At 56.0% G+C, this 12,599-nt stretch overlaps 1 protein-coding gene across 1 annotated transcript in view; it reads right to left on the minus strand.

Annotated features, from left to right (window-relative positions):
• Positions 1–215: 215 nt before the first annotated feature.
• RPTOR (regulatory associated protein of MTOR complex 1) overlaps positions 216–12,599 on the minus strand; it is a 161,009-nt gene continuing 148,625 nt past the window's right edge. The window contains exons 30-35 of the mRNA XM_075440791.1: positions 11,597–11,703; positions 7,902–8,029; positions 7,732–7,818; positions 4,953–5,069; positions 4,247–4,376; positions 216–2,724 (exon numbers count right to left, since the gene is read on the minus strand). Of these exons, the coding sequence (XP_075296906.1) occupies positions 2,656–2,724; positions 4,247–4,376; positions 4,953–5,069; positions 7,732–7,818; positions 7,902–8,029; positions 11,597–11,703 (638 nt within the window). The 3' untranslated portion in view covers positions 216–2,655. The remainder of the gene's footprint in view (positions 2,725–4,246; positions 4,377–4,952; positions 5,070–7,731; positions 7,819–7,901; positions 8,030–11,596; positions 11,704–12,599) is intronic.

Genomic DNA, 12,599 nt, shown 5'->3' on the forward strand with positions numbered 1-12,599 from the left:
CGCAGCCAGCGCTGGGGAGCTGGAGCTCAGAGCCCCGCGGTCCTGCCGCAGCGGGCGCCTGGGCTGTGTGACATCTCTGCACCCGGGGCCCCCACGCGTCACCGGCCTCACCGCCCGCAGCCATGCAGCCCCTTCACCCGAACTCGGGGGGCACGGCTCTCCCCGCCCCCCACCTCCGCCCCAGCAAACGAGCCTCACGCCGGGAAGTGTTTCTGCGTTTATTTTTTATTAACCATTTATTTGTTTGTAATTGTTTTACTCTCACATTACAATCGTGTGGTTTTTTTAATAGTTTTTTATTTTTGTAAAATAAATAGAGATAAGTGAACTTTTAAGTAGGATGCTCTCCAGATCCCTGGTTACACGTCATGATTGAATCTCTGCGTCAGACCTGTGACAACGCAGCCCACGCACGCTCGGATGAAAGCTGAACGGGCCGCGTTCGTTAAAAACCCCTCCCGGCCCCGGCCGGCTCGGAGCAGCAGCGTCCCCCCACGCGCCTTCGCGTTCTGCCAGGCCTCTGTTGTTCCTTTAATGAATACACTGATAGAAGTTAAAACCCTACTGTCTGTTTTTTGAAGCTGTGTCTGTTAATTGGTTACGTGCAGACCCCCGACCCCGGCTCCAGGCTTGCCGGCCCCGGCGCGGGCAGGGCGGAGGCGACGCGTTGCGCCGGGACCGATGGCAGAGCCGCATGGGAGCTGCTCGGCAGGTCGGGAGGAGCTACAGCTCTGTTAGACCGTAATTAACTTCTGGTAACTCAAAGGTGGACTTTTAGGTAGTTTTTCTGAAGTTTAAAGCCCCTGATTCCTCACGCTGCGAAGCGGCCCTCGGCCCCGCTGCGACTGGCAGGCAGCGACGGTGCTCAGGGCAGGACGCGGCGCCCAGCCTCCGGCGTCTGCTCCGGCGCCACGGTCCCGGGACCCTCACCGAAGCCACCACCCAGACGGGCGCGGGGCGCGGGGCACTCGGCTGCCCTGCAGCCAGCCCGGGGCAGCCGGTGGGCCAGCGCCACGGCCCCTGCGCTGCCCAGCTGCCTCCACACCTCTGCAAAACCAGATTCTCCGGCGTACAGGCAGCGGCGACGGGCCAGACGCGCTCCACAGGCGCCACGGCAGAGGGAAAGCCGCCATCCGCACAGCGAGAGAACGTTTCCCCCCCTTCCCTCCTTAGCATTCCCTCCACCGTCGGCCTCGTCGCTGGCAGAGCTCGCTGCGAGCCCGCAGACCCTGTGACACCAGCTGGAAGGAAACCGGGGGATTTCTGGCCTCAGCAGCTCAACCTGTGTCGCTGCAGTGATTTCTGCACAGTGCAAATTCTGTTCTCGGCCGGCTAAACCGCACCTCAGCAGCGACCACCCGAAAGCAAGCTGCCCCTCGGCTTTGCCTACCCCTTCCCCACACCCATCTCCCGACCCATCATGGATTCCGAGGGACAGAAACATTCATTCTTCAGACGTGGAAGACAGAGCAGGCTTTGCCCTCGGTAGCTGGGACAAAGCGGTTTTGCTCCAAGCGGGACGACCTGCTGTCTTCGCCCTCTTTAGTGATTCTCTTGTGCTCAGACCGCGTGTGGTTGCGTGCCCAGCTCGGCACGGACAGACTGACGAGCCCCAGCCACGTCTCCACGGGTGCAGCTGCTGGCACACAGCAGCAAGCGTGCAAACTCTCCCGACCATCGCCTCGCGGGATATCCGCACATCGGAGCGAGACGAAAGCCCGTGGCTTGGCCCTGGAGCCTCCCTCGCTGGCAGGGCAGAGCTCCCAGGCCACGAAAGGTGTCTGTGGAGCCCAGCGTGGGCAGAGGGACAGGGACTGCAGAAGTGACAGTGACCGAGACACCCCCGACCTCCCCATCAGCACCGCGTGCTTGGCCGGAAAGTGGTTACACGAGTGACTTGCTCCAGGCCTGTTGGGACGTTAGGGATGTCCGTTCTCTTGTTCTTTTTCCTCCCTCTTCCCGCGCATCCAGCCTTACGGTACGGCGGCATCCCGCCCTGCTCCGGTCACCTCCGTGAGCCCCCTTCCTCAGGCTCCCTGTCCGCTGCGCGCACCGGGAGGACGCTGCGGCGAGGACCAGGCTCTGGCAGAGGAGACGCTTCCCCGCCCGCCCTGCCCACGCTCGGGCAGCGCAGGGGCACGGGCGCCGTCCGGCTCGGCTCTGGCTGTTGGAACGGCCGTCGGGCACCGCGCAGGCAGCAGCTGGAGGGTCCCCTGCTCCGCGCAGACGCACGGAGCTGTAGGTGAGTCCTGACTTCAGTCCTCAATGCAACCTACGCTCCAGCCAAACAGAGGAACGCAGGCTGAACCAGAAAGCCCTTTTCAAGGGTATTGCCTCCTCCAGTCCTTCCAAGCTCAGGAGCCGTGTTTCTAACAGAGAAGCCAACCACTGGAAACAAAAATAAAAAGCTCCTTTTCTGTAGCTTTTACAGGATATAGCTGGGAAAAAAACCAAACAAAAACAAAAAAAGGAGATTGTCTCTCTTCCCCTTGTCAAAATCATCAGTAGCTAAGTCAGAAAAAAAATGTTCAAGTCACAGGGTGCAGCAGCAGCCAACACGAAACATTCAAGTCGATAATTTCACTATGTACATCACGGGTGAGACACGGCCCTGCCCGCTGGGACTCCCCTCTCCGGCGCCGCTGCCGCCCGCCGCTATCTGATCCGCTTCTCCACCGAGTACACCGAGATGTAGTAGTCGTTGCTCCCGACTGCCAGGTGAGGCTGTGGAGAGAGCAAAGCGGGGGTGAGCGGCCGGGTCTGGCGCGGTGCCGGGGGGCTCATCGCAGGCGCAACGGGAACGGTCGGCGTCTTCAGCAGCGACGCCCAGATGCTCGAAAGCCCTTACGCGCAGCTGCCGAGGCAGTGCCGAGGACACTCCCGCCAGCCCCGACACCGTCCCAACGATGTTTATGCCCATTTCCGCCAGAGGGAGAAATGATGGGGACTATTAGTTGCCAACCGCTAACAGTTTTTCTAAATGACTGCCAATCTGCTAGCTGGGAACAGCCGCCTGGACTGGAAATGGGTGTTCCCTCCACGGCGAGGCCCCGGAACAATCCCAGCCACGGAGACCAGGCTGGAGAGGGCTTTGTTGCCCTCTCTGAACAGCAAACCACCTCCCATGATGAGCCACTTCTTCCTCCGTCCCCCACGCCGCAGCACCGTGAAATCGGTGTGGAGCTTTGTGCAAAGCAGCTTCTCCAAGTGGAGCTGAGCTTTCTTTCAACCCCGCTACCCTCAGGATGCCGAATGCAGAGCCCAGGCAGGAAAACTGCTGTCCCTCTGCCCGCCCAGCGGGCACCGACCGGCAGCCCAGCACCGCTCCTCCCTGCCCTCTGCCAGGCTCTGGAACGTTCCCCAGCTCAGACTGAATATTTGTGTTCTGATCTGCAGGTTTCTAACATAACTCTCTGTCTAAATGGCTTCTTTAACCTCCTCCTGTTTTTCCTGTCCATTCACGTTGTTTTCTTGGGCTTCCAATCTCCCTCACTTATTCTCGTCTCTGAGTGAGCAGAAGTCCGTAACGCAGATGGGCACCTGCCTCCTCATTAAGTGGCAACCGGACGCTCTCTCTAATGACTACTGCAGAGTCACCTCAGCTGTGACAGATTCTGAAATTTCCTTTTTACCCTGATTCACTCCAGACTTTATCAGCTCATGCCCTTAATTTCTGCCGTTCTCTTCTGTTCCTGACGTGCGGTTTTTCTACCACACAGCGTTAGGTCTTCCTAAAGCCTCACACCAGGCGGTGCCAAAGCAGCCCAGAGACGCAGGGGTGAGCCCGTCGGCTGCAGAAGAGCCGTGGAATAAAGAAGCACAAAATTTTGTGTGCTGGAAGTGAGAGACTGCACCTCTCCCGTCAGCTCCAGGCAAATCCACCTCGGGCAATGCCCGTGGCACCAGCGACGGAGCTGAGCCAGGCAGCAGCTCGGGAGTGCCGGGAAGCGAGGGGAGCAGCGTACCAGGCTGAACCACAGGCAAAAGGGCCGAGCCGCCGGGAGCCCTGGCCCCGTCGCAGGTGCGCAACACAGCCCAGCAGCACCAGTGGCACCGCCGGGGCCGCTGCCGGAACAGCCCAGAGGACACGCACTGGGGCCGGGCTGCCGGCCAGCCTCACCGCCCCGTCAGAAGCCCAGGCTGCGGCAGCGTCGCTCTGGGCTGGAGGAGTCTCCGGGCCTTCCCCTCTTCCAGCACGGACACTAAGAAATGCAAATTCCAGAACCCAGCAGGAGAGCATACAGACCCAGTGAGGATGGAAAGCCAGGCAGCTGATGGCTCCAACTCTCTGTCCCATAAAACCATCGTAGTACTTGATATTATTGATCAGCTCCCCATTTCCGTTGTAGATTGCGGTGAACTGATTCATCGAGCCACTGGAAAGGAACCAAGAGAACATGGGGTCAGGGAGAATGCTGTGGCAACAATGTCGCTGCCTACAGCTCTCTTCTCAGCTGTGTCGACCGGAGCTGTTCATCAGACCAGCGTGCAACGAGTTCTTCTAAGCGGGGAGACTGACCGTAGCTGAACCACAGCAACCTCAGAGCAGAGAGTTCACAGCAACGCTGGAACCACAGCTACCTGTTACGCCGCAGGGCTGAGACAGAAAAGCACGAAGAGCTGACCCACGCAGGCACTGAGAGCAGACCCCCCAACCACCTCCACAATCCGTGGCGGCGGAGCAGTTGCTGGTCCCCACTCAGAGCCCTGAAACACCCAGGCTGACTCTGAACAGGGATCTGGCACAGTAGCATTCGCCATGGCTTTAAGTCTCCAGTGCAGAGGTTGGATGCACGCAAGGGATAAAAATCCCAAGCTGCAAATACGGGCAAGCAGCTGCGCTGCTCGTGGTGAGGCTAAAACAAACAACAAAACCAGCAAAACCCCACGAATGATGTCTGCAGAGACAAATCATCCTCCCCAGGGAGGCAGGAGGTGAAACTAGAACTTACCATGCAAAGAGGTTGGCTTGTGGGTGGATGTCCAGGGCCGTCAGCCCCTTGACTATCTGCAGGACCTTCATGGACTCGGGCATCCGGGGGTCAAAGAACCGCACATCTCCGTTTACACTGCCAACACACGAGTTTCACAACGTCAGGCTGTACCCAGACCAGACACCACAGCCCAGGACATCGCGCCGTACGCCTGCCTGCGAGCTGACCGCCGCCATCAGACAATTAGGACAGAGAAGCCTTGCCTTCTCCGTCAGCACGGCTGAATTCCCGCTGATGTCACTGCGATTCGGTACCGTCCGCAACGCGCAACGTGCGGTGCAAACAGCTCTGCCTCTGCCCTCAGGACTGATCCGTTACTGCTTTTACCAGTTACAGCTCGTCGCTGAGTCGAAGTGCCTTCGCTGTTTTGTCACACTCAATACCCCGAGCTGCACGTCAGACCCGGACTCCTTCTCCTTTTCACAGCAGGAAATCGCATTAGGAAGCTCTAACCAGACGGGCGCTGCCGGTACCATCCATTAGGCCAAACGTCTGCCCGCGGACGCGCACGCCCTGGCTGTCCCAAGCACTCTGCGGACCCGGCGTAACGAACCCCGCCAACGCCCAGGCGACGCGTCAGCCCCGTTGATGGCTTCACCGGGGAAGGGAGGGTGGGGACAGCAACCGTGGCAGGGGCAAGATATGGCGCTCAGCAGCTCGAGCACCTTTCAGACACCACTGATTTCTTGCCGTTCAGCGATCTCTCTGAGGCACATCAGCGGAAGCTCGTCTGCTGGCTGTGAAGAGGGGGCTGCTTCTCCCACAGCCCCGGCACCGTGGACCGAGGGTTTTGCCGCGGTACACGCGTTCTCCTGAGCTCCTTGTCAGAGACTGGCTGACCAGCGTACAGGAAGGCAAACAGAAGAGTCTCTTACAAAAACTAAATCCAACATTAACTAATCCGATCTGATTCTGCTGGCACCAGAACTAAGGCTTTTGGCACCACAACTTTCAAAGCGTTACCTTTTTTCCATGTCACTGGTGGCCACACAACTGTGAATCGCTTACAGAGTTAAGAACAAGAAAGGCATTAAGAAGCATATTGCTTTCGCTTCTTTACCACTGGAATATCTAACACTGATCAAAAGGCTGCCACACAAGATCACTCGTATCATTACAAGAAGCTGCAACTCCAGCTGTCACATAATTAAATTCAAGACAAATTCAACTTGAGGTTGATTTAGATCCTAAAGACTAGATGGAAATACTGTTTGAGAGAGATAAAGTTACAGTAAATTAGTTTAAAGCTTTAAACCACAGTAAGACTTGAAAATGGTTCTGAATGTATTAGAAGACCATGCAAGAGCTTTAAAATGGAAGCAAAGTTCTGTGAGGAGGGACTACACAGGAAAGCACGCCCCAGTCGAACAGTAATGGGCGAGAAGCAGCCAACAACAGCCGAGCTATCACCCAGGACACGGAGCAGGTGTCCAAGGACCTTTCCTAGCAGCGCCGTCAGCCTGACGAACGCAGACCTGACGGTTCGTTAGAAGCACTGTGGTGGCATCAGCACATGGATCAAAGCGGCTGAACACGCTGTCCCGTGGTGAACCGGTGCTGGGCAATGGAGAGCCGCGGGGTCCGGCGTGGTCACCAGGCCGGTGTTAGAAACTCCTGCCTCTGGTCCAGGGAAAAAGTTGCGCTGAGGTTCAAGGAACTGCTCTGCCAGCAGCGCAGTGCCTTCAGGTTTTTCAGGAAACAGCCAGACCAAGAGCTCGCCACGTCCTAACACTTGTTTTCCTTGGGTCTTGCTGTCAACGGACGAAAAGCGTGAACTGAGAGAAACCAAGAGCAAGGTGGCTTCTCTCAACAGACCGAGCCCCTCCGGGACGAGACCAGACCTGTCTTCCGAAGCACAGCGTTTTCCCACACCTCCTCCATCCCGAGAGAACTCATCACGTGCCGAGCGCACGGAGGAGAGAGGAAAAACGAGCCTTCAGACCCAGGCTGGCCAAGCGTACGGGCCTGACCCCTGGGACTGTGGCAGGAGATTACAGAAAGGAAGATTAAAAACTCTTCTATGTGAGCTCGACAAATCTGGCAGCTGCATCAAATAATCCCCTTTCTGAAAATCTTCATACATTTTTGCTGGCCCATCCCCCACCTCAGGAATGTTCCGAATCCCTGAAAATTATGTTTTGTTTTCATTTTGTAATCAAGAAAAAGAGCCTCTTTGTGTGCAAACAGCGGCTTTGCGACAGTAAGTTATTTTCTGCTGTTCTTTAATGGCCATATAAGTATATGCTGCTCTCTCCGCAGTATTTACCAGGCAGCAGAAATGGATTTATGTGTAGAAAATTGCTAGACAGCAAAGTAATCCTGCACAGCAATATGCCCAACAGATGCAACATCAACCTTCCTTCTCATGTTCTCTCAAATGACCCCACGGAGACGCTGGCAATGAAGAACACCACCCATAAGATCTGCTATATCTAGCCTGGGTTTCTGGTTCATTCGATTCCGCCCTCGCACGCCTCATGACAGTGATTTCAGCAAAGACGCCTTCTTGTTTACTCTCCAGCCTCACTAACTGGCTTCCAAGGAAAGCTGCACATTTCTTTCTGCCTTCTCTCCACCAAGCTTGGAGCAGGAGTTCATTACTGAAGCAAATGTCAAACTAAAGAGCTTTACCCTCTCAGCTCTTGAAATACCAGGGGCAGATCTTAAATACAAGAGCAAACTATTTTTAGTTTTTACGTTCAAGAGCAAACAGCTCAAACAGTAAAACGTCTCTTACCTGACACTCATGATGTTGCCGTCAGGATGCTTCTGCAGGTACGCCTTCACCACCCAGGCCGTGTGCTCTCGGTAGGTCATGACGCGGCTGAGGAACAGGGAGAGAAGTGTTTCGAAGGGAGGAAGGGGAGCCGTGAAGACCCCCCGAGCCCGGGCAGGACGGGTGGTTACCATTCACTCAGAGCCATCCTCCTGTCAAAGACGCGGATGGAGCCGTCACCCAGCCCCGCCACAATCAGCGAACGGTGGGAGTCACACGAGAGGCTGGTCACACAGCTGTCGGCGCCGGTGGGGATGTCCTAGGGAGACAGCACACAAAAGCCAAGCTGGGACCACGACGTGTCTTCAAGTCCAAAGCCCCAAAGAGAAGGCAGAAGGCCCTAAAGTCAAGGTGCTAAACCAGATGGACCCCGTGTCCTCCTCCTCCTCTCCCCATTCTGTGCATCGGTCCAAAACTAAAGCAGGGTTTCCACCAGTCACTCACAACACCGTGATGCTGACTCGGTGGGAAGCTTTCCTTCAGGCTCTCTGGACACGACCCGAAACCTGGGGGTGGTGACCCTGGGGACGACGGTCACTGCTGCTGCCGTGTGCTGGAGCCACAAGTCCCACCGTCCAACCCACAGAGCCAGAGCTGGAGTCCCAGCAACGCCAGCCTTTGCGAGTCATTCAGCTTTATAAACCGAGAGGAAGGCAAGGTCTATTTAGGGAAGGAGGAGTTGATATCATTCTCTACTAAGAATATCTAATTATTTAAAATCTTATTTATTATATCTAATTATTTAAAATAAAAGGCCAGAGGAGTTATTTCTGCATAAACCATCTCTGTTGCGTACAAGCTGTAAAAGCCACTGGAATGGCAGGAGGGACAGCGTATCTCTGGAGGAGAAGAGTCGTGTACGACAAACCAAGCTGCAGAAAGCAAAACCCCCCAACGGCGTGCACAAAACCGCACCCGACACCAAACACAGCGGTGCTTGCTATAGGCAATACCACCCACGCCAACAAAGGAACAAAGCTGCGAGGTGTGAGCCCTTCTTGTGCATCAGATCAACAGCCAAATAAGTTCCAGGATGTTATTTAAATCCTCCTTGTAAAATAAGCTTTTTCCCCCCTTTTTTTGTCTCCGTGCCACACAGGACACTTGCTGGGCCCCCAGAACCTACAAAATGATTTTCCCCGAAGGTAGCTCCCTCCCCCCAGAACGGCTCCAGTTATCATTAATGGAGGCCATTTCTTTCAGTCCGTTTTTATTTTACTTTCTACACACTCAGCTCTCTCCCTCCTTTCACCACTCGGACCATCGCTACAGCTCTGCAGAGCCCCGGCGGCTGCTGCAAACGGGCCAAGGCAAGCAGACACGGCGTGACCTTCCTCTTCACCACGGCAGCAGTGGCGGGGAGGCAGCTCCAGTGCTCCTGGACAACGTCAGTGCGGCTGCGCGAGCTGTCAGCCCCGTGATGAGATGCCCAACACAGCACCAGAGCATCTCTTCGGCAAGGCACAGCGAGCCAGCGTGGGGCCACCCACCAGTCCCCGCTTCAGGGCACATGACAAGGAGATCCCAGTGATCTCGTTAGATGCCAGACACCACGAGTATTAACAACAACGACACGGAAAAAGAAGGCTGGAGCTTGCAAGGACAGCTGTGCTGGGAACACGCGTGCTCTTGCTCTAACGCTGCTCCTTGCCCACTTTTTACTCACTGTAAGCAGAAGAATTGCTTGGAAAATGTCTACGCCTGTTATGAGGAAAATCACTTCAATTACACAGAATCCCAGAATCCCAGCATGGTGGGGGTTGGAAGGGCCCTCTGTGGGTCACCCAGCCCAACCCCCTGCCCAAGCAGGGTCACCCACAGCAGGCTGCACAGCACCGTGTCCAGGCGGGGCTGGAATATCTCCAGAGAAGGAGACTCCACAGCCTCCCTGGGCAGCCTGGGCCAGGGCTCCGTCACCCTCAGAGGGAAGAAGTTCTTCCTCATCTTCAGCTGGAGCTTCCTCAGCTTCAGTTTGTGCCCATTGCCCCTTGTCCTGTCGCTGGGCACCACTGGAAGGAGTCTGGCCCTGTCCTCCTGACACCCACCCTGCAGATATTTAGAGGCATTTCTAAGGTCCCCTCTCAGCCTTCTCTTCTCCAGGCTGAACAAGCTCCCTCAGCCTCTCCTCGTAGGAGAGATGCTCCAGTCCCTCCTCCTCCTCATAGCCCTGCGCTGGACTCTCTCCAGTAGCTCCTCATCTTTCTTGAAGTGGGGAGCCCAGCACCAGACACAGCACTGCAGATGGGGCCTCACCAGGGCAGAGTGGAGGGGAGATTAAAACAACAAAAATTAAAAACAATTAAAACAAGTAAAAAAATCAAAGCAGCGTTGAAAAAGTAGGGTAACAATCAGGAGGCACGTTAGAAATGTATCAGCTAATTTCACACTTCAATGCTGTTTTTGCTCCTCGGTCTCTCCACCCTTCCCAGAGAGGCCCCCGCCCTGGGGCTGCTCCCCGCAGCTCCGGCAGCCGCCTGCACCCAGAGCCCGCCTGGAAGTGGGAGCGATCGGCAGCAGTGAAGCTGCAGTGCTTGCTCCTCCAGCTGCCCGCAGCGCGTCCAGAGGCATAGCTCTTCGCCGTCCAAAGCGGGGAAGGCACCTCTGCCAGCTGGGACTGCACCGCTTCGCGGCTCTCTGGGCGGAATTTCACTTTTCCACCGAGACTGAGTCCGGAATTATCAATCATTTTTATTTTAACACACCCAACCTTTGCAATTAGAAAAGAGAAACAACATTCTTTTAGATATTTTCGGCGCAATCATGAAACATCATCATTTATAAGATTTTCACCTCTTCAATTCTGCTGTTCCCTAATCTACATAGAAAAAAGAATATCTGAACGTAATTAAGATTAACATAGGCTTAATTATCTTGCATTTCAGGGTCAAAGTGTTGTAATTAATGTTCATCCAATGGTAATTAATTTCTAGAAGCTTTGAAAACTACTCTCCTTTTCTTCTCCAGCGTGGTGACTCCCTTCTCACAGACCAGCTGCCTCTCCTTGTCATTCCTGAGAAACTCCCATTCGGCTGCGACCGACGCCAGCACCCGCAGCGCCTTCCCCCGCGACCCCGCGCAGAAAGCCGCGCGCGGCTGAGGCGCTGCCTCAGTGCTGCCTTGTGGCAGAGGTGGGATGGGAACACGCCGGGTGCCCCGGTGCGCGGCTCTGCCGAGCTCCCCAGCGAGACGCCGGGACGCCGGGGAGCTGCTGGCGGGCTGCCGGCTATCTTCCTGCTCGGAGCCAGGGCCAGGCAGCACAGAGCACGCTTCCGACCCACGCCAGACTGCCCAAAGCTGGCGACAACCCCGCCGGCTGCTCGGGACCAGCGCACGGCTAGCAAACGCTCCCGTTTCTGCCCTGCCGAGCACTCCGGTCCCGAGCCGGGAGCGGACCGTGCAGGGATGCGAGGGCTCTCTCCTGAAACCAGACCCGTGTCTGGTGGGTACAAGAGCAGCGCTGCTGCGTCAGCAGCTCTGCGTGCACCCCAGAGCAGCGGAGATGGCAGCAGCAAGTCGGAATGCTCCACCCCCAACCCAACTCACCACATTTCCTCACGGATTTTTACACTTTTCCAATAGTGTGCTAATAGGAAACCCCATCTGCACCCTGGTGCCAGGCTCTGGATTTCACAGCCTCGTCTTTCCCAGACCCCACTGCCCAGAGTAACACCAGCAGCTTCCAGGACCAAGTACGTGTGTCATTTTACGTCTCTCGCAGTCGGCTGCAGCAGGCAAGCAGGAGCTTTGGCCACGCACGGGGTGAACTCACCGCACGGGACGTGCTCCGCGAGGGAGAAGGTGCACGGGACAAACACGCGGATGTTACCTGCACTTTCATTTCCCGATCCGTGTCCCAGATCCGGATTATCCTCACATCTCCCGATGTCATCAGCAGCCCCGTTTCTTGTTCCCAGTCGACGACCATTCCCGCTCCTAAGATAAAACACAGGCAGGGTGTGCAAATTAATCTCTGCATCAGCACAGGCAGAGCGGCACTAATTAGAACACCGGCTCTCACGACCTCACGCTACAGAAACCATCGTTATTAGGGGAAATGTAAAATCACATCCACGCGCATCCACACGTCCTCCAAACGGGATGAAATCAGCCAGTCCTGCCTTCGCGCCCAAACACCCCTCTGACCCCTCGGCCAGCGCAGGAGCTCGGCAAAGCCGAGGCGCGGGTGTCCCTGCAGGCAGGTGAACGCAGCCTTCCAGGACATGGCCAGGCTGCTGGGGACTTCCAAAGGAGTTCTAATAAATTATCCACCACTTTCTGAGAACACCGGGTTAAATGATGACTGAAGTCGGCTAAACTGGGGACACCTCACACGGCGAGACCCGAGAGCCTCCGCTGTACCGTGACGCCTCACGCTAACAGAAACGTGTGGCTGGGGGGAGGTGTTTCTAAACAAGCAATAGCAAAGTCATTGCTGCAAGATATTGAAATAAACAGCTTGGTAGGAGTAAAAACCAATTTGCTGCACAGACAGATAAGGAGGGGAGCATTCTGCAATTGCACTGGCTAAAATACATTTACGGGAGCTTTGGCTCCTCATCTTTGAAGGCATAAACCGACTGCTAGGTGCAGTGAGAAACACACCCCATCCGTGCAGTGCGAGAGCCAGACGGGATTTTCTACCCCCTAAACACCTGACACGGGCGCCTGCTTACAGCCAGGCGTGAACTCGCGAGCTTTGCTGGCACAGCAGTTTCCAGAGAAGAGCGAGTGTCTGTCAGCCCCCTTCCCAGCCGGGGCAACGCGACGGCCAAACGCCACGCAGTGAGCCGGCTCGCCTCGGCACAGGGCACACGGGCGTCAGAACAAAC

The sequence above is a fragment of the Opisthocomus hoazin genome, chromosome 21 (genome assembly GCF_030867145.1).
Source record: "Opisthocomus hoazin isolate bOpiHoa1 chromosome 21, bOpiHoa1.hap1, whole genome shotgun sequence".
In the NCBI taxonomy this organism is placed as follows: domain Eukaryota; kingdom Metazoa; phylum Chordata; class Aves; order Opisthocomiformes; family Opisthocomidae; genus Opisthocomus; species Opisthocomus hoazin.